The 21,223-nt window shown below is 32.2% G+C and overlaps 5 protein-coding genes across 5 annotated transcripts; 2 read left to right on the top strand and 3 right to left on the bottom strand.

The window, feature by feature from the left end:
• Positions 1-110: 110 nt before the first annotated feature.
• LOC128393313 (FERM, ARHGEF and pleckstrin domain-containing protein 1-like) lies at positions 111-5,274 on the bottom strand. Its single transcript, XM_053353465.1, has 7 exons — positions 4,659-5,274; positions 4,463-4,567; positions 4,266-4,390; positions 3,948-4,169; positions 3,626-3,863; positions 3,308-3,549; positions 111-3,247 (listed from the first exon to the last, which is right to left on the bottom strand). The coding sequence occupies exons 1-7, from the start codon at positions 4,818-4,820 to the stop codon at positions 1,681-1,683; spliced, it is 2,661 nt and encodes an 886-aa protein (XP_053209440.1). The 5' UTR covers positions 4,821-5,274; the 3' UTR covers positions 111-1,680.
• A 1,396-nt stretch (positions 5,275-6,670) lies between these two features.
• Positions 6,671-11,653, bottom strand: LOC128393314 (serine/threonine-protein kinase tricornered-like). Its single transcript, XM_053353467.1, has 7 exons — positions 11,514-11,653; positions 10,101-10,431; positions 9,577-9,628; positions 8,606-9,091; positions 7,825-8,321; positions 7,662-7,750; positions 6,671-7,599 (listed from the first exon to the last, which is right to left on the bottom strand). Exons 2-7 carry the CDS (start codon positions 10,232-10,234, stop codon positions 7,484-7,486), a joined length of 1,374 nt encoding a protein of 457 aa, XP_053209442.1. The 5' UTR covers positions 10,235-10,431; positions 11,514-11,653; the 3' UTR covers positions 6,671-7,483.
• Positions 11,654-11,890: 237 nt separating this feature from the next.
• LOC128393317 (cleavage and polyadenylation specificity factor subunit 5-like) lies at positions 11,891-13,281 on the top strand. Its single transcript, XM_053353472.1, has 2 exons — positions 11,891-12,468; positions 12,671-13,281. The coding sequence occupies exons 1-2, from the start codon at positions 12,317-12,319 to the stop codon at positions 13,251-13,253; spliced, it is 735 nt and encodes a 244-aa protein (XP_053209447.1). The 5' UTR covers positions 11,891-12,316; the 3' UTR covers positions 13,254-13,281.
• An 805-nt stretch (positions 13,282-14,086) lies between these two features.
• Positions 14,087-16,892, top strand: LOC128393315 (spermine synthase-like). Its single transcript, XM_053353468.1, has 5 exons — positions 14,087-14,219; positions 14,564-14,976; positions 15,437-16,140; positions 16,212-16,327; positions 16,393-16,892. Exons 2-5 carry the CDS (start codon positions 14,691-14,693, stop codon positions 16,424-16,426), a joined length of 1,140 nt encoding a protein of 379 aa, XP_053209443.1. The 5' UTR covers positions 14,087-14,219; positions 14,564-14,690; the 3' UTR covers positions 16,427-16,892.
• Positions 16,893-17,932: 1,040 nt separating this feature from the next.
• LOC128393221 (elongation of very long chain fatty acids protein 6-like) lies at positions 17,933-20,836 on the bottom strand. Its single transcript, XM_053353343.1, has 2 exons — positions 20,215-20,836; positions 17,933-19,342 (listed from the first exon to the last, which is right to left on the bottom strand). Exon 2 carries the CDS (start codon positions 19,116-19,118, stop codon positions 18,186-18,188), a length of 933 nt encoding a protein of 310 aa, XP_053209318.1. The 5' UTR covers positions 19,119-19,342; positions 20,215-20,836; the 3' UTR covers positions 17,933-18,185.
• Between the last annotated feature and the right edge of the window lie 387 nt (positions 20,837-21,223).

Here is a 21,223-nt window from a genome sequence, read left to right as displayed (position 1 = left end):
TTCTCTTTCCTCCCTCTTTAATATTCGGGGTATGATTCACTTAAATCACATCAACACGTTCACTTGATTCAACTTGCGATCACAAAATCTCAATATAACATAACAAAACATAACAAAACTATAACTTTTTAATATAATTGTTTGGTTTTAATAAAAATCAGAACAATTTCAATTAAACGTTCATGTAATTACGCAGGTTCTTGGGTATCAATTAGGTTTTATGGTTAAATTGTCCATCTTGTAATTAACATCCAATCCTTTTAAAAACATATCGACATTACATTAATTGCAATCAACTTGGTTACAAATCCTTAAGCTTATCATTAATCATTAATTCATTAATTGGTCATATCCATCATCTTTTCTCATTCAATTGTTGCCAACGATAATTGTTCAACTATAATGTTCATTTATAATCAATTTGACTTTAATTGTGATTGTCCTTTTCCTCTTCAGGTTTTAATATTGTTCATTATGATAATTCAAATTTAATCTCGTTCTGGTAAACATAATTTCACTTTTCTTTTTTTCGTCCGATTTAATTGATTGATTGAAATTGCAACAAATTAATCTAATGGTGAATATTATCCGATGGTAAACTCCTTTGGTCAAATCATCGTCTTTGTATTTTTAGTTTGTCCAGTTTGATTATGATGAGAGATGATGTTGTTAAGGAGATTATCATTTGAATATGATAATTTCTGTGCTAATTAACAAATTGTCGTAATGGTTAACTCGAAAATTAAAGTCTCGTTTTTTTTATGGCAAAAAAAGTAAATGTTTCAGTTTCCAAGAGGATCAAGAGTGTTGGTGTTTTTTGCTTTTCCTAAATCAGTTATTATTTATATTTTTAATTAGTTTTAATTATTATCCATATAATTATCAGCATTATAATTGTAATAATTATCACTCGTTCTTTCAACTCTTTCTAGGAGTTTTAACACTTCTCCGTTAATTCAAGTGATTAGGTTCAATAATTTTCGCTGTTTACCAACAATTTAGTTAATTGTGAGACAGTCGACAATCAGAGCTTTTCTTTAATACCATTGGATAGACTTGAGATGAGAATGGAAAATTCATCTTTTAATGAATTAATTAATTTTCTTTCCAATTGCAACAATTGGAAAGTGTTGCAATCAAGATTCATGCTGAAATTAAGATGAAATAATAATCAATAGTTAATTACGTTCATTTGATTTTGAGATTGATAGAAATGAAAATTGAATTGAAAATTAACAAGTAATTAATATCATGTGCTAATATTTGATGGATGAAATAACAGGATTAAATTGGTGTGTGATTAAGGTAACAATTAACGGTTGAATTTGATATCACATTGAATAGGAATGATGATAAAGATGATAAAAAGTCTCCTTTCATTATGAAAAGAGACAAAATTAATTTCTTAATTGTTTCTCTACCAAGAGAGAAAATATTTCCATATAATAATTAAGCTCTAAATTATTTTTTCCCAATTAACGATAGACTCTTTCCAACGATATAAGATTAACTTGATTATCGTTAAATTTGCTCTTCCAATCAATCAGTTTGATTGATTATCTTGATCCATTTCGGTTCCTGGGACGGTCGTCGTTGTATTTAAAATTATTTAAAATTTTCACAATCAATATTTTAACTGTTGTGCGTAAGTTAATTGTTGAGGTTGATTAACTGGTCAATTCAATAACAGCTAAAGGTTTGCAAATTACTTTGCATAACAATTTTTTCAACGGTTAACTGTTGATTATCATCTTCATTTAGGTTAATCAGCTGATCTGATTTAGTTTCACTTTCAACCATGAGATCGTTGAGAATTGAATCATCTGGAAAATGAGCTCGAAGGTAAGAATCAATTATTATCTTATTCAATTCGCTAACGCGATCAAGAGTCTCGTTTTGGACTGATGATATGTCGACAGAACCAAAGTCACTTTCAAAGTCTTGACTGTCCGATGCCCATTGGTCTAAACTTTCACAACTCATTTCTTCATCTGGACGACGTATTGAACTTTTTGAACTTTTAAGATCACCATTGGATCCATCGGCTACGATTTCACCGGCGGATGTAGTTTTATTGCTCAAAGGATTGTTGGAAAGTTTTTGAAGCCGACGATTGAGTAGCTCATCTAAGGGATCGTCGAGTGTATCGTCACGATATGAATAACTTTCGAGTCCAGGTAAACTGTGAACTGAAACACAGCTGAAGTTAAATTGTGATCTGGGATTAGACTGACCTGGTTTGGTCAGTGGTTTGATTTGAGCAAATAGAATACGATTCGTTTTGCTATTTGACCGAATACGATAATCGTTAAAAAGGTTCACATCACATCGAGATCTTGGTGCTGATGTGGCTCGGCGCTCTTTTATTCGAGTTACTCGTTTTTGAGATGAACGTCGGGAATGTTCAGCGGTCTGTGGAACTTTACTTTGGTGATCGGGTGTCCGTCGAGCCTCACGTACGAGTTTGTCGGGCTTCTGAGGTATAGCTGGTTTATTTTCGCATCGAGATGAAGATCTTTCTGATGAGTGACTTTTCCGTTCGACGACTTTTTTCACCTTTTCATCACCCACATGATTAACTACTGAATTCGACGTAGAATTTACATCTCGAATTTCTTCAATCGGTACATCAGCTGATTTCTTATTGACCTTTTCTTCATTCGTTTCAGTTTTCACTCTTTCAACTTTGGCAACTTCTTGTTTATGTTTTATATTCACTGGTTCTGGTTCAGGTTCAGGTTCAGGTTCAGGTTCAGGTTCAGGTTCAGGTTCAGGTTCTGGTTCTGATTCTGGTATTGGTTTATTTTCTTGCTCAGTTTTCATTTCAGCTTTTATTGGCTCTGGCATTGAATTAATGGCCTCTTGTTGTAAATTTTCATTGGACTTAATCGGTTCATTAGATGGCGATGGTTGATTGTTACCAAGAATGTCAATCATAACCATTGGACTGTCAACATTTCCTTCAATTGTGTTTCGCCTTTTGCGAGCATAAAAAGTGTCACATAACAGATCTGGTGGCATCGGCGATTGGTAAGACATTTTCCTTGGAGTTCGGATCGGCGACTGAAACGTTGTCGGTGTAATGCTCCGAGGTCGATCTTGCATAGAAGATTCTATTATATTTAACTTTCCAGAGAGAGATAAATTTGATATAATAGCTTCATTGGCAGAAGTATTGGTCGAAATGGATGACGGATCCTGGACAGACTTTTCTTCGGACAAATCTTTCTTTTGACTTCTTTTTGACCTAAAAAATAAATCAAACGAAATTCAATTAATCAAACGTCAACGATATTAAAGCCATTACCTGTCAAATGAATTCCTTTTGGCATGGTGCTGATGGACCATTTCGGCTAATTGTTGCTGAGTCCTTCCAACGTATCTGAATGAAGAGCCTCGAGTGAATATCTTTTTCTTCACTTTTTCGATATTTTTGGCCTCACAGCAACGGAAAAACGTATGTTGCTCGACACACTTTTTCCAAAAGTTTTTGCATTCGTCTCGAGATGTGAATATAAATTCAACGACTGGTTGATTAGATGTCTTCGTCTGAAAAGGAAATGAAAACATTTCAGAGATCTAAATCGAATCAACTTCCTTTCTAAGGTACGAAAAAAACACTCACATCGTCATGTAACTTTACATAAAACCTTTTTCGTTTGAAGCTCAACTTTCGTATCTGCGTCCATGAGAACATACAAACTTTGACCAGTTTCCTGAAAACCGATATACCCGAATGGTCAACTGCTAAACTGATCGCACGACCTTCAACGTTTTTAGCGGCAGTAAACTTGATTCCATAGTATTCACTTTTCGATGCAGTTTCGATCAGGTTGAAATCAGCTTCAGCCGGTGATTTGCCCCTAAATAATAAAATAAATAATCGATTAAAACATAATCGTAATGCTATTGATTAAAACTACGCTGCTTTCTAAATCAATACATACTCTAATTTCTTGTGAATATCCATAACCATTTTCTCAAATGCCGGAGTTTGTTGAGGTATCAAATTAAATTTGGCAACATAATTGATTCCTTCATGCTGGTCAGCGTGATAATCACCGATCTCCGCTTGGATAACATAAGCCGCCATTATACTGGCCATGTTTTCATCGCAATGGAAGCTTCCATCAACCAAATCTTTCCTTATTTGTAAACTGAATAAATACCTGGAACAAATTGTTGCGAAAAGAATCAGTTAATTGTTATTAAACCCAAGATCACAAAATAACAAACAATCAGTATAATCAGTATAATCATCTTACCAGGTCAATTCATCTTCCAAAAGATTAGGATCTAATATATAAAATTTGACCCTCAAGTACATATGAGGATCTGTAAGGTCCAAAGATAACTGTCGATTGAGTGGCTTTTGAGCTTCGAGCCAATACTGTGATTAAATAAAGATAATCAAATATTCAGGTGAATTCTAGGTGAACACTTAATCTAAATGATCACTTACTCCAGTTGAATTGGAATCAAAGTATTTCAAACCAAAGTAATCGACTTCATTTAAGTTGAGAGCTTCACAGACTTGAGCAAATAGCCATTTCCCCAAAGACTTGGACTATCAAAAATTAAGTAAAAAAGGATCAATAGAGATGAAAGAATTAAATTGTAACAATCTATCATGTTAGTAGAGAATCACCAACACATACCTGAACCTTAAAAGTGGCCACAGAATCATCGAGAAAATGAATAGTGACCACGATATTTTTACTATCTTTGGACTTGGAGGATGATGAACACACTGATAGAGAAACGATTTTATCGCCACTTTGAGTTGAACTTTTATCATTCTCTTGGCTAATTGGTCTCATCCCTTTTGGCGATTCTTGAATTTAGGTTAACAGATGATGAGAAAACAACTCAATTGGAACTTGGATTGAATTTATGGAAGAAACTGACCACCAGTATTGCTTAGAATTGCCTGGAATTGTAATGGTTTATGGAAGATTCTGTTGGTAAAATGGTTGAAAAGAAAAGTGAATGTGAATAATTAAATAACCTAAATGGAAGAAAATGAATAAAAAATGATAGAGTAACAATTAAAAAGGAAAAGGAAAATAAACGAAAAAGAAAAAGAAAAAGGTAATCTAAGAGTAGAGAAGAGTAAGAAAGGAAAATATCAACTGGGAGTTTGGGGTTTTCATGATAGAAATCAGTTCTCAGAATTCGGAGTGAGTTTGCTCCAAATTGGATAAGAATAGTTTTCCATGAGTCTATTATTGTTTTAGATTGTTGAGATTAAGGGAGAATGGAAAAGACAATTGAATGGAGGTTGAAGAGAAAAAGAGGTAACATGTAATTTAGTTACATGAAATGATCATCTTTAAATTGCTCGGTGGTAATTGAATTAGTGAAAATGAGCAAAAATGAATAAATTTGCTCCAATATTCGATTCAAGGTGAAAGATCTAATTCACTCGAGAGCTAAAGTGAAGACTTTTCCAACTTGAATTATTCCAAAGTTCTCATCACATTTTATGTACTGCGATGCGAATCTCCCCTGATTCGTTTTATAAATTGCATGAGAACTTTGTAATTTTATCTTTAGTGTTATTCCAGAATTTATGAGTTCATTTATTTGTAACTCTGAAGTTATAATGGAAAAAATCGAGATCAAAGCGAACTATTATTAAATCGATTTTTCAAGAAGTCGCATGTTAGATTAACAAAAGTAAATCAGAGAATCCAAAGAGCTTTTCTGTAAATTATTATGTCAGTTTCGATTTTTACCTGATTAGAATGAGCAATTAGAAAAGGAAAATAAAAATTAATTGCAAAATTCCAAAAACTTGGAATTGTCCACTTTCTGTACGGGTGATTCGTAAGGCCGTAAAATTGATCAATTGTTTCAATGGAAAAATATTTGAATTTTAACATATTCTCAAAACAGTAGTGATTGTAATTGTAAAATTTTAGTGATAATTTTAATATTATACAATTATTAAAATGGGATTAGATTAAAATTAAGAAAAAAAATGAATCACTCTAATAAATCAGATGGGGACTCGTTCTGATCAGAAAGATGAACCTACGATCGGTGGATAGTTTTGAGTATGGATAATTTCAAGTACTTGACTGTGTTACAAGCCTCAAACCAGGCGGAAAATTTGGCCGATAGGAAAACCAGGAGAGTAGAGTGAACTTTCTGACCATAACCATCTTGACCACAGATCAACAAATCTTTGGGCAAAGGTCGCAAGAGGCGAGATTTCATGTAGACATAAGAGAAGGGGTGATGAAGACGAAGAATAACACAATTCTTGGACATTTTCCTGTGCAAAGAGAACAGAATCAAATTAGAAAATGGCGACAATCAAGTGCAGCATGGTGACCACACCAAAAGAAAATGATTTGGTCAATACAAGAAAATTAACTAACTTATTAACTCTGTATTTCATATTCCAGAGTATGATTCTCATTCACTCCATTCTCCATGTTACATCTCTCTCTCTCTCTCTCTCAGTACTCTTTGTTTCCGTTGTTTATATTGTTGATCCATTTATTTTGCCAGTCACTTCTCTCTCTCTCTCTCTTTTTCTCTTCATCCTCTTTGTCATTCTCTTTCCTCCCTCTTTCATATTCGGGGTATGATTCACTTAAATCACATCAACACGTTCACTTGATTCAACTTCCGATCAAAAAATCTCAATATAACATAACAAAACATAACAAAACTATAACTTTTTAATATAATTGTTTGGTTTTAATAAAAATCAGAACAATTTCAATTAAACGTTCATGTAATTACGCAGGTTCTTGGGTATCAATTAGGTTTTTATGGTTAAATTGTCCATCTTGTAATTAACATCCAATCCTTTTAAAAACATATCGACATTACATTAATTGCAATCAACTTTGTTACAAATCCTTAAGCTTATCATTAATTCATTAATTCATTAATTGGTCATATCCATCATCTTTTCTCATTCAATTGTTGCCAACGATAATTGTTCAACTATAATGTTCATTTATAATCAATTTGACTTTAATTGTGATTGTCCTTTTCCTCTTCAGGTTTTAATATTGTTCATTATGATAATTCAAATTTAATCTCGTTCTGGTAAACATAATTTCACTTTTCTTTTTTCGTCCGATTTAATTGATTGATTGAAATTGCAACAAATTAATCTAATGGTGAATATTATCCGATGGTAAACTCCTTTGGTCAAATCATCGTCTTTGTATTTTTAGTTTGTCCAGTTTGATTATGATGAGAGATGATGTTGTTGAGGAGATTATCATTTGAATATGATAATTTATGTGATAATTAACAAATTGTCGTAATGGTTAACTCGAAAATTAAAGTCTCGTTTTTTTTATGGCAAAAAAAGTAAATGTTTCAGTTTCCAAGAGGATCAAGAGTGTTGGTGTTTTTTGCTTTTCCTAAATCAGTTATTATTTATATTTTTAATTAGTTTTAATTATTATCCATATAATTATCAGCATTATAATTGTAATAATTATCACTCGTTCTTTCAACTCTTTCTAGGAGTTTTAACACCTCTCTGGGTAAGACCTTCGAAACGTTTATATGTATAGTTAATGAACACCCAATCTTTGGGACTAGTTTCGGTATCTTGAGGAGCGGAGGCTAAAGGAAAAAAAGGGAAATCAATTAGTTGATCGATTATTGATTGACTTCGATTTACTTACGTATTTTGAGATCAACATCGGGAAAGTCATCGAAATTAGATGTATCGTCAATACTTTTTACTTCTACCGGAATTGCTGCAGGTCTTTCCCTAATTGTAATGATTAATTTCAAGAAAACAAGAATTAGTTTAAGTGTCTTGATAATCTAATCGCTGATTGTTACCTTATATGTTCCCAATCGACTCCTCTAAAGAAAAGGTGTTGTTTCAATAGATCAAGTGAGTTAATCCTTCTCTCGGCTTGGCAACAGAATTTCTTAATCAGATCCTCTGAGTGTTTTGAGATTGGCACTTCTGGAGGAAAGACTAGAGTCTTCTCCCAATTCATTACTTTATGATAAGTTTCTTGTGGTGTTTCGGAACAGAAAGGCGGGTAACCTATTAACATTTCGTACATGATCACACCTAATGACCACCAATCACACGACTCATTGTAACCATCTTGTTGGAAAACTTCAGGGGCGATATAATCAGGAGTACCCACGGTCGAATAGGCCAATTGTCGACGATTCTTCTTCCAACTTTCAGCTCTTCTTTTGGAATCCATTGGATTGGATGAGAAATCACTTGGTTTGGCTTGAGATAAATCACGATAAAATTCAGTTCGATGTGATTTCTTTAATCCCGTACAAAGGCCAAAATCAGATAATTTAATGTGTCCCTAAAAACCAATTAACCAATAAAAAAGAAAACAAAATTAATAAATCAAATGACTTTTCCAAATAATTATAAACATGCAGAAGGAAAGGAAAAAAGGAAAGGCTAAATTGCTGTTAAATTAGGATAGCCTTTTAGAAGAGGTGGAAACACAATTATTATTAATATTAATTTTAGATTAACAGTTAATGAGAGTTGAAAATGAAGCAGAAAAAAGGATTGTATCACAATTAATAAATGGATTGGGCTCATGTTTGATGATGAAGTAAAATAAGAAACTCAATTTACCTTCGCGTCTAATAATAGATTATCTGGTTTAATGTCTCTATGAATAAATCCTAATTTGTGTATTGAATCAATTGCAAGAGCCGTTTCGGTAATGTAAAACTGTGTACACTCCTCGGACAGGGTATCCTTTTTCATTAATAGTGTCATCATATCTCCACCCGGTAGGAACTCCATAATAATGTAAAGGTTAATACAATCTTGGAAACTATAATACATTTTAACGACCCATTGATGATCCGCTTCGACCAGAATATCTCTTTCGGCTCGAACATGGGCAACTTGTTCTTTCTCTAACATATCGGCTTTTCGTAAGATTTTCATTGCATAAACATGACCAGTATCTTTTTTCTGTACTAAACGAACTTCACCGAAAGCACCTCGACCAATCACTTTAAGAGGTTCGAAATCATCAACAGCAAGTCGGGATCGCTTCAGACGGAGAAATTGTGTCTCCTTTTTGGCATATTGCTTTCTAAGATCTTCTTTCTTTAAATAACAATTTGATTGATAGATTTTCATCAGTCCAGGTGATGGGAAAAGTCAGTCAATTGATAATCGTAACCAAAGAATCCAATGTGTTAAAATAAGGGGGAAAAAAGAAATGGATTAGATTTTAAATTGGATTAAGTATCAAATTAATTGATAGAAAAATAATTTTGGACAATCAACTTGATCAATAGTTTTAGAAAATGATAACAAAGGAAAAGAAAATGAAAACTTTGTAAGAATTAAACAGAGAGAGAGAGGCGGAAGAATCAGAATTGTATAGATGAATGGAACAATCTTGCAACTGAATTAAGGGTTCAGGGTGATTGGAATTCTGATGATGAATGAAAAGCAGCAATTTCTTTATGGAAACAAAAAAAGAATCAGTATCGGGGGAGGTCGATTAAAGATGGAAATAAAAGTTCAGATGATTCCTGTTTCCGCTAATTGAGAATTTATCATACAAAAAACAGAATTTAACCAACCTGTTCTTCTGTTAAGGATTCATCTTTCAGCGATTCAAGAAGTCTTTCCTGTCTGTAGAAAAAAAAAAGAGAAGAGAATAAAAAATAAATACAATTAGATTGAGGAAACCAATTAATTCAAAACAAAAGTATAACAAATGATCCTGATGATGGTCAAGCTGAATATTTACTTGGTGATTAATTATTGTTTTCTTTTTGAGGCTAACATTTTATGTTTCTCTATTTTCCTATAACTGTAATAATTATATTGTTTATCAGAGTGATTGTTAACATAGATTCTGTTCTTGATTCGTTCAATTGTCAATTTAATTGCAACAATCAAGGACGCCTACTATTTATAAGCTGAATTGTAACTCTAACTGGCTTGATAAATAAAAATCGGTTAAATGAATTCAAGGAATGAAAATTTTTCAGCATAATCATGATAACCATTGTAAATCGTTTCAATGCACAATTAAAAAAAACAGTTAATCATACCAATAGAAATGATATTATTAACTTGGATTATTTCATTTTCTTCTTACCTATTTTTCCTTTCGATATGCTGAGCAATCAAATTACTGAAATAATTTTCCAAATGAACCTTTGCTTTGGTCGCTTTGTCTAAAGTGTGTCCACTTAACCTAATCTGTTGACTAGGCTCACGTGGAGCTGACATAATTTAACGAAGATAAAGATGATAAGATGAGATGATGATGATCGTCAGACTTTAATTTTCCTCGGGAAATGTTGTGGTTGTTGATTTGGTACAGAGAATTTGTAAATGATGTTGATATTACACAAACGATGTTGGTATTTATTTTCAATGGAATATGGTGTGATGATGATGATGATGATGACGAAGTGAGGAAGATTCTGAAGAGATAAAGAGAAAACAAGCAACAGAAAGAGGTGATAGTGAAAATGAAGAGTCAGAGAGAAAAGAGAGAAAAAAAGAAATGGAGACAGAGAAAAAAATGAGTTAGAAAGAGAGCAAAACAAAATGGAAGGCTCAATATACAATTGGAGATTAAAGATTTGGTTTGTTGGTTTGTTGACAAAAGGTAAGAGAGAAAAAAAAGTGAAGGAGGAAGAAGAAATTAGAAAAATTTGATTGTTGATTGATGTAGATTATCAAATATGATACAATATTTGTAATAAGGATAGTAAACAACAATAATGTAACTGGTGATAGAGAAACTGTGATATAAATGGGAACAAGAGGATCAGAGAAAAGAGATTAAAAATATTGGGTAAATCACAATTATCAAGGTATCCCAAAGATTTATGGTGATTTAGGATAAACAAGGTGGTAAAACCACACAGAATGAGAAGTGGAAATTAATCAAAATAGATGAAAAAAGAAAAATAAACAAAATAAACAAATAGAAAAACCAGAAAATGAAGAAAGGAAGACGACACTCGGTGTGTATGTGTAGATGGTTAATGTTAACCAACAGTGAAGGTAAAAAGAGATGAGGAGAGTAACTGAGTGAGTGAGAGAGAAGAAGAATAGAAAACCAGATGATATTTGATCTTAAGTTCAGGTTCTTCCTATTGTTTAATTATCACTGATTGGGAAATATTTGTAGCGATTACTGTTGTTGACATGGTCAACTATTAGAATGGATCTTGTAGTGGATGAAGCTTATTTAGACTTATTGGATCAATGGATGAGAGATAAAAGTGTCGTAATAAACATGGAGGAGAGTAAAGTGTTGCCAATGATGATAAGTTGAGAGATTAACGAGAGAAAGAGCAAAAATTGAGAAGGAGAGAGAAAGATTGTTGTGATGATGATGAGGAAGAAAAGGAAGAGAAAACTTGAGATGAGGTGATGTTGATGGAAAGGTGAATAATTAATGGGAAATTATAAGAGTGGTGATTGAAAGAGATGAAAATAGTGAGTAAATTAGAGAGAGAGAGAGAAATTATTTTTCAATGTAAAATAACGTTACCTTTACATCACTTGGTGATTAATTGGTAAACAATAGTAATATTTACCAATTATACTTGACACACCTTTCTAATGAAACATTTTCCAAGTTAATCCATTAACGTCTCGTGATCAAAATCCTTTAATCTCCATGTTGACAATTGTTTACAACAGAAACTAAAAGCAAAGATAATCCCATTATCCAAGATACCTTATGATTATCCTTTTCTTTAATCACTTACAATTTGAAGAAACAAATTTACCTCCAATAGAAACAATTTAAATACAATCAATTGACCCAAAAAATTAGAGACAAAAATCAACAATTAACAAGAATCAACAAGAGTGAAAGACTAATACAAACAATTGCAAGGATTAAAAGACTAATCATCTGGTGACCAGATTCTGGTCATAGAATAGAAAACAAATCTGGTTTTTTGTTCTATTCTCTTTGCAGAAAATGTTCTTCATGTTAAATGTTCTTCTTGCCATTTTCTTTTTTACAATTTAATTGGTTAATTATTGTTTCTTTTTCTTTTTCTTTTTCTTTGTGAATCTTAATTACTCTTTGGTCAACAATTAACAAATTGATTCAAGTTCTTTTCTTTCCATTGGATCTTATTAGTTACTCTTTTCAACCAATTGAGACCATTTGGTTTTACTGTTTTCTCCTCACCATATGATTGAATTTTTCTTATTTATCTTTTTGGTTTAATTATCTTTTCTCTTTGGGTTTTGGTTTTCTGGTTTTCTTTTATTTTGTCTTTTTTTTCTGGTTAAATTGATTCTTCTTTAACTTTGTGTGTTCTTAATCTTCTTCTCGATATGAGTTCTTCCGGAAAAAATGTTGACAGTGAAAATGGTGACTTGAAACCTCCGATTAAAGGTAATTCTGGTTGGCCTAAGAATTGCCCACAAATCAAGGAAGAGGTTACACTTAATAAGTATCTTCTTGATGCTAATCGGACAATTAATTTGTAAGTAATTAAATTGATTTTCTACTTATTCTATTCCTTAATTTGTGTTAGTGTATCTTTTTTTATATTGACCATTGGTCGGTGTTTTTGTGTTTACAATTTTCCAATTCTGATGGTTTTGGATTCTATTCTTTTTTTTGCTTCTTCATTTGGATTAATTGTTACTCTGTTTCTTTTTTTTTCTTCTATAATTGGTTTTTAGATATTCTTTGGATAGTTATTCTTTTGGTACTAAAAATGCTCTTTATGAGAAAGATGCTTCCATTATGGCTCGATTTAATCGGATGAAGGAAGAATTTGCTGTCTATGGGATGAGACGGTCAGTTGATGCGGTTCTTTTGGTCCATCAACATAAAATACCTCATGTTTTACTCTTACAATTGGGAACAACCTTCTTTAAATTGCCCGGTGGTGAATTAAATCGAGATGAGACTGAAGTTGGTGGACTGAAAAGATTATTAAATGAAATTTTAGGCCATGAAGAGGAAGAAAAGGAAGATCCATTGGCGGCTAATTGGAAAATTGAAGATGTTATCGGTAATTGGTGGAGGCCTAATTTCGATCCACCTCAATATCCATATATTCCTGCTCATATAACCAAACCCAAGGAACATAAAAGATTAATATTAGTTCAATTGCCCGAAGAGACTAAATTTATTGTTCCTCGTAATTATCGTTTAGTTGCTGCGCCAGTTTTTGAATTATTTGATAATGCTCAGGGCTATGGGCACATAATTGCGAGTCTACCACAAGCTTTAAGCCGTTTTAATTTCAACTACTTGTGATACTCATTTAAACTTAAGCAATTGGAAATTTTTTCTTCGCCATTTTTTTTCTTGTGTTTTAATTGCTCAACTTAAAAAAAAATAAGCCTTCACAATCGGATTAACATTCAACATCAACAACTCCGTGAATATAAAGACTCTCTCTCTCCATGTGATATTTATCTAATTATTAACATCATTATGATCGTAACTTTGGCCAACAACTGATTAGTTTGTTACTAATTCCAGTTGTAATAATTATTAATAGAGAGAAAAAAACATTGTGGAACCAGATCAATTTAATTCAGTTATGAGTGTGTGTCTGTATGTGTGTCTTCTCCACTTTAATTGTTAATTATTACCATTAAATGGTTTAAGTGATCTTTATTTCCAAAAATTAATCAATAACAACAATTTGTGATTATTGAAACATTTAAACTTCTTAAACCTGATTAATGTAATTACTCAACAGCCATTAATCTACTAATATTGAGAATCAATCATCATACATTATATTATGTACAAATCAACAATCAACATTCAATTGTGACAATTTAACCATTGGTATAATTTCTCTCTTTCGCTCTCTCTTTCTCTCCAATTAAGACAATTTAGTTCATAGACTAAATTGAAAAGTCCAAAAATGACAAAATAACCAAAACTTTTTTGTAAAAATTAATCTTGGTACTTTGTTACATTACGATGTAAATTAATCTCTCCGTTAAATCAACCAAGAGATAATCTCATTTAATAAAGAAAAAAAAAGAAACTCGATTAACAAAAATATAATTTTTCCAACAATTAAATTAGAAAATCGATATATCGATGTTATGTAATCGATGGTAAACAACTAAAAAAAATTCGAATTCGCTCCTAATTGTCATTAGTTGACTTTCTCTTTGATTAACATTTAAATTGTTTTTTCTTCATTAATTAATCAATTTTTTCTTCCATTTGTGATAATTAAAGTAGTAAATTAATCGAAAAGTAAGTAAATTTTATTCTTTTCCATTAAAGTTGGTCGCTGATTTGAATTAATCTTTTTTTCTCTCATTTAGAGTTACCCTTTCATTTGATATTCTTGCTTTTTCTTTGTTCTCTCTGATTGTTTAATTCCTTTAGATTAATAGATTATTTATATTCTATTGATATGGAACAATTTTGATTCTACTTTTCCCCTGGTATCTCGTTCTTATTTATAATCTTCTCTTCCTTTTTGTTTCTGGTCTACTTACTATACAATTTCCATAATCTCTATTCAGAGCAAACTCTATTTCTTTTTCCTTTCTATTGACATTTACTCTTTGCTTTCTTTTTTTCCATTTCATCAGGTGATATATTAATTCTTGGTTTAATATAAAATCTTTTGTGTACCCTGTATACTCATTCACTTTCATTTGGGTTAACCCGCGTGTTTCTTACTTATTATCTCATCTCTTGATCTTTCTCCTGGTAATCATGTCTACACCAACTAATCGTGCTTTCAGTCATTTAATTTCAATACGTTGGGATTGTTGCAATGGATTAGGTCCAGAGGCCATTTTATCTCGAGCTAAAGATTTACTTAAAACCAAATTCACTGTTAACCCTTCTTATGAAGCTCAACTTCCTGGTGACGGTGGTTCCATTGCCTTGTTCTCATCTATTGAATCTAATTTAACGGTTCTTCTTCGCCGTTACAATGCAAATCAACTAATCACATTTAATATTGAATATCCTGTTACATGGGATCAATCAGCTTTAGGTAAGAATTGATCATTTTCTAATTTTAGTTACATTAAAATAGACTCTCATCTATTGTTTCTTACAGTCATCCCTTTGAGAATTTCCTGTTTATTTTTCTCATCTCTCCTTCTGACCTCAATTTAACTGTAAGATTTATTCAATTTACTGAAATTTTGCTCTTTAACCTCATCTGGTTGATCTCTAATCAGATCATACCTAAGGTTAATAATCCGACAACTCTTTTGCTATTTTCTTAAGCTTCTTCTCTTATCCTTTCTCTCTCTCCAATTTTCATCTCTCTCAAAAACTCTTTGCAATGTAACCATTAAGGATGAAGTTCATATTGAACTTTGCCCTAGATGATTTCAACTAATTGCAATTTTTATTGCAGTCAATCGCCTCTTCTAATTTTCCATTTTAGATTCTTAATTATGCTTAACTAATTTTTCTATTGTATTTTTTTCCCCAACAATCTACAGATAGTCAAAGGGCAATCAGTCGTAAGGTTGACGATCTTAAAAATGAACTTAACGATTTTCTCGGTGGCGGTGTTGAGAAAATACCAGCTCTTAAGTTAGGAACCTCAGTTCCTAATTACTATGCCTCATCTGATGATCGACTACTTGAATATGACTTCGAGCAAGTTTTGTTTGATAAAAAATCGGACTATCAGCAAGTGAAAATACTTAAATCTAAGACGCTTGGAAATGCGCTGTTTCTTGATGATCTGCAAAATTTGGCCGAGAAAGATTTACCCTACACTCATGGATTGATGCACTTTGGACACTTTGATTACAAGGATAAAGACATTTTAATTCTTGGCGGTGGTGATGGTGGCCTTCTTCATGAACTGCTCAAAGAGAATCCTAAACATGTTATTATGATTGATATTGATCAAGTTGTAATTGAATCTTGTCGAGTTCATCTTCGTGGTGCTTGTGGTTCTACAATGGATCAGATGAAAACTGATAAATATGAAATTATTGTCGCTGATTGTATCAAGTATCTGGAAGAATATGCAACTAACGGTAAAAAGTTTGACGTTATTTTCAACGATCTAACGGATATTCCTTTGAGTAGTGACAGTAATGATCAAGTCGCTTCCGATCTTTGGTCATTTATTAAAAAAATACTTTTACTCTCTTTTAAATGTTTACCCGCCGGTGGTAAATATTTCAATCATGTAAGTCTTAGTAAATTTACATCATTATTGGAAATCTAATTCAACTCTCTCTCTCTCTCTCTCTCTATCAGGCGATTGGATCGGGTTGTACCTCCGCTCTCGAGGCCTATGAAAATGTCCTAAAAGATTTACCTTACAAAATTCAATTCTCTGCTCATGCATCTTTTGTGCCCTCATTTTTGGAAGAGTAAGTTGCAATTTCTACTGTTTGATTTTAATTCTAATCAACTTTTCTCTCCTTTTTTTCATCAGATGGGTTTTCTATGATATAACTAAATTGGAATAAATTTTCATATTCATGAATTGAGATCCTAAGAATTTGGAATCGATCCAGAAAAGTCCAATTTTCTTCTATTAAACTCAAACAAAAGAGCAATGGACTATTTTTCGTGCTCTCACACTTTTTGCAATATCAACTATTTCCATCTACGATTTATCCTCGGTAGAATTTTTTAGTTGTATCAATAGTATTCACTTTATACTTGCTATCATTTTTTCGTTCTATCCTTATATCCTTATATTTCCTTCCAAGTATCAATTCCGATCAAAAGACAAAATTTACAAAAGATTTTCATGACGAGGAAGATGAAACCAAACGGATAACAGAATCAAACCCACAACGATCACATTCACTGATAAAAAAAATCGATCTCAAATTCAAATGCATCATATTAATCAATTCTAATTTGTTTACAAAGAAAAACAAATTAAAGGAGAGTAATAATCAATAATTACATTGAGTAAAAATTAAATTTTCCAATTCAATTCATTTCTAATTATTTTTTAACTTTTAATTTGATTATTAGCATAAATCTTGAGTATTGAGAAATGCTGTAACTTGAGAATCAGTTAATTTCCTTTGCTGTTGACACTTTTTTACAAATCGATCCGTCAAAGGTAACAAACTTTTTACTATTTGGTCCTTAGGTTTTCATTCATCAATAATAACAATCTAAACAAATTAAAAGGATCAATTCATAATTAGCCACAAGTCTTAAGCTGAAAAAAAGCTCAAGATATTAATACTATTAATAGTGATTCGAGTCTATTAATTGATTGAAAAATTCTATTGATAAAAACCAAGTTGATTTACCAGAATTATTCTATTCTAGTGGAAATTTAATTGGCCTGTAGAAAAGGAACTCGTGGTTACAATGCTCAGAAATTCGATGATAGCATTGAATCACACTCAACAATTAACAAGAGAAAAGATTCCATCTGAAGAGCAACTGAAAATTTATCGATTGATTAAAACGAATATAAATTTGAACTTGAAATAAGTGCCAGTGGACAAGCGACTAAAAGATTTAAGAAAGTGCCAATAGCTGAAAGAAATAAAGTGAATGAAAGGTCAATCGGAACAAATATCAATTCCACTTTTTTTCGTATAATTATCATGATTATTTCCGTTCTTTATTCACTGGACAGATCAACTACATGTTTCAGACGTTAGAATTGACCAAACCTCCTTTAGCTTATTAGAAAATCTTGTTTTCACCAATGACCCGAGGCCAAGGAAGTGATTGAGCTTCTTGAAACTGTACCGACCCAAATGAAGAACAATCAAGTAAATTGTCCAAATAGATTGGTTCTTATGATCGATTCACTTTCTTTTTATAAATGATAGATTCTCATCTTTGTTATCAAAACCGAATCTATTGTGATTAAACTTTTAGGACAAAGGACAAAAGTGAATTTCGTCGTTTCGCTTCCCGTCTTTCCATAACATGGAAGAAAGAAAATAAATCGATTAGAACAATTTATCGAACTTAAGTTCTATAGAATTGAGATATAAAGATGTACAATTATGATTTTTATTTAAGAATAGATAAGACTCGAAAATTCAATCTTTCGATAAGTTGGACGATTGAACTTGCAATTCTATTCTTATTGAACAAGTAACGTGATAGATTTTTAGATAAATTTTCAAACAATTAGAATAATATAATTTATTCAAAGGATCGGTTGTTGGAGATAATTTCTTTCAAATACAAAATAAACATCGTTGAAATGATGATGACTTTTATATCATTCCAATCATAATATTATTGAAGTTTTTTAGTTCCATTAGAATAGTTGAGATTATTATTATCAGAATCTGAGATTAATTTACTTTTGGTGTATGATTTGGGTGCCATGTAAGAACGAATAAAAAATTGGCAGAAAAGAATGAAAAATGAGGTGTAAATGGCCAGTCCGAAGATGGAAGCATTTGGATGACCATCACATTCAGATGAAGAAGTCATCTGATGATAGAAAGTGGTTCCATTAATTGCTAAACCGGCGATCATTTGAATTATTTGTAGACTGGTTATCGACATATTAACAAACTTTGGGAATCGTATTCGAGCCGCTCGAGCAGCATAATAACCATACATTAGAGTGTGAATAGCGGCATTTATGGTCATAAACCAACGGGCATAAGCGGGCAGATAGAAACCAATGGCAAACATGGTGTAAAGAAGGGTAATTGCATGATGGAACCAGTGGAGGAAGATCAATGATTGTTTACGAAGAACAATGAAAAAAGTGTCACCAAATTCAACTAATTTGGATAAACTGAATAGCCAAATCCACACCTTGACTCGAGGGTCAAAGTGGAAAGATGAGGAATCACAAAAGGTCGCGAAAAGACCTTTATTGTTAAGGTTGGATAAAAGATCGGGTCCGAGACGAAGGACAGTTGCTAGAGAGAAAATGGTTAATCCAAAATTCCAAAGGATTAACGGTAAACGTAAAGAATATGATGAACGAGATTTCATTGAGCTTTGAAGAGTAAATATTATAAACACATAGGCGAGTGAACAGACAATCCAGAGATTATAACTATCGCCCAACGATTTAATCCGTTCATCGATATTGTCAATTATTTCAAACGAAAAGGTAAAAGGTAAACCAGGTCGTGTTGTCCAATCGATTGATGACATTTTCTCACGAGATTTGATGGTAACCATTGAGTCAACCGTAGCTGTAGACATCTTGGATTAGTTTAACACCTCGAATCCTAAACGTTATCTTAATCCTTTGATTGTTGTTTTGATTATTTTGTAAGAGAACAAAACAAAATCAGGAAAATTTTTCTTCTTGTTGATTGGCGATTCTTCAGGGGATCTTCTAAGTCACAATTCACTGAAAGATGAAAAAACAATTGAAACCAGCAATTTATCGTTCAACAGAATGGTTAACAATCAAGAGTGAACAACTGAATTCACATGAAAGAGAGAGAGAGAGAGAAAGTGTGTTAATTTGTGAGTGTGAGAGAGAGAAAAAGGGAAGGAGAATGATCAACTGAAAGATTACAAGGAATAGGGAAAATGTTAAATTAACAGAGCATAAGGAACAAGAGAAAACACCAAGAGGAAATTTAAACAAATCGAAAGAAAAACAAGAACTGGTTATAATTTAGAAGGTAATTTGCTTCTCAAAACATATTCTCTACACTCATGACAATTCAAGCTTAATTTACGTTTACATGTTAACATGATTAGTTCCCTTCGGCGTAATTGGGTAAAAACGATCAGATTAATGTGAAAGGGGGAAAACTGAATTTCGTAAAAACGACTAGAAGAAAAAATTTCTCTTTCTATCAGAATGAAATTGATTGAGAGAAGAGCTTTTCAATGCTGTAATCTACATCATCACCATCTTCATCTTCATCTGGTGCATGATCATTTACTCATCATCATCATCAGCAGAGAGAGAGAGAGAGAGAGAGAGAGAGAGAGAGAGAGAGATAGAATGACCTTCCTCTTTTCTCTCTCATTGACAATCTTCTTTTTCGGCTGTTTTCCTCTTTTCTTTTTACATGGTATTATCATTTCTCTTTCTTTCTGGCGTGATTTTGACGATCTACTCAATTTGATTATCATTGACATGATCAATTGATGAACTGAATCAGCTACAGAACCAGATTCTGTTCCGACTTGTCCTTAATAATATCGTACGACTTTTGATTCTCCTTGATTGTTACTTTTTTCTCTCATTTCTTCCTCTTCCATCTTATATCCGCTTCTTCATCTTGTTTCAGTTTTCTACGCCTCCATTTTGTTTTTTTCTAACGATTGTTCAATTTACCTGATTCTTAATTCCTTCCTTGATTCCTTTTCTTTGACGGTCACTAAAGATAAAGAGATAAATGTAACCTTAATTATCTTGTTCTTAGAGTCCAATTGTTAAAACTATCACCTGATAGCAATTTACAGTTTTATTGATTCTCAATCAATTTCGTACGATAATCAATGATTCTTGGAACATGTTTGAGTAGCTAATTGTTTTACTTTCAATAAAGTAAAATAATTAAACACAAAAAAAACAGGCGAGTTTGTGTTGAATCGAATAGATTGATTCTCAGGTACGACTTGCGAATTTGCTTATTTGTGTTGATTAATTAGCAAATTAACTGTTAAAACGGTTCAAAAATTGTGCATGTTAACCTTGAGTTAAATTGTCAACAATTGAAAATAGAAAAAAGGAAAATGTTAACTCGGTGTTTGTGTGTTAACAGGAGATTTGGTTCACCATCATCATCACCAGATTAATTTGTCAATCTATCCGACAATTTACTAATCCATTGAATATCACAATTCTGGCATTGGTCTAATCTACCTTGAACATATCACGGTTAGATAATTAGTGTGGCAGAATTTAAGATTGATTGAATTAGCAACAGTAATAATCAAGACCACAAGCAAATGAAACAAATGAGATCAAATCATAATTGGGTAAGACTCAAGTGTATCTCAGTCAGCTCAACATTTTCAATTGGAGCTGATTTTTTTCGGCTTAAGGTTCAAGCTAAACAATATGAAAATGGACTTAATTGTTGAGATAATTGTGTTTGTTTGGATTAGGTTAGGTTAAGTCTTGACTATTAAGGGTCATTATGGTCAAAGAAAGGCCCGGAGGACCTGAGACAATCAAACCGAACCCCAAGCCGAAAAAAAAATTAGCTGAAAATTGAAAATGTTGAGCTGTCGGACATAAATTGAGTCTTACCCATAATTGATTCAATGTGGAAATTGATTTAATTATCTCACCGATTACCCATTCGACTAATCATTATAATGCATTAAACCTCAAGGGT

The sequence above is a fragment of the Panonychus citri genome, unplaced genomic scaffold (genome assembly GCF_014898815.1).
Source record: "Panonychus citri isolate SS breed McGregor unplaced genomic scaffold, ASM1489881v1 Contig00138, whole genome shotgun sequence".
NCBI lineage: Eukaryota > Metazoa > Arthropoda > Arachnida > Trombidiformes > Tetranychidae > Panonychus > Panonychus citri.
The sequence above is the reverse complement of the archived record's forward strand: the minus strand, read 5'-3'. Positions and strand labels throughout refer to the sequence as shown.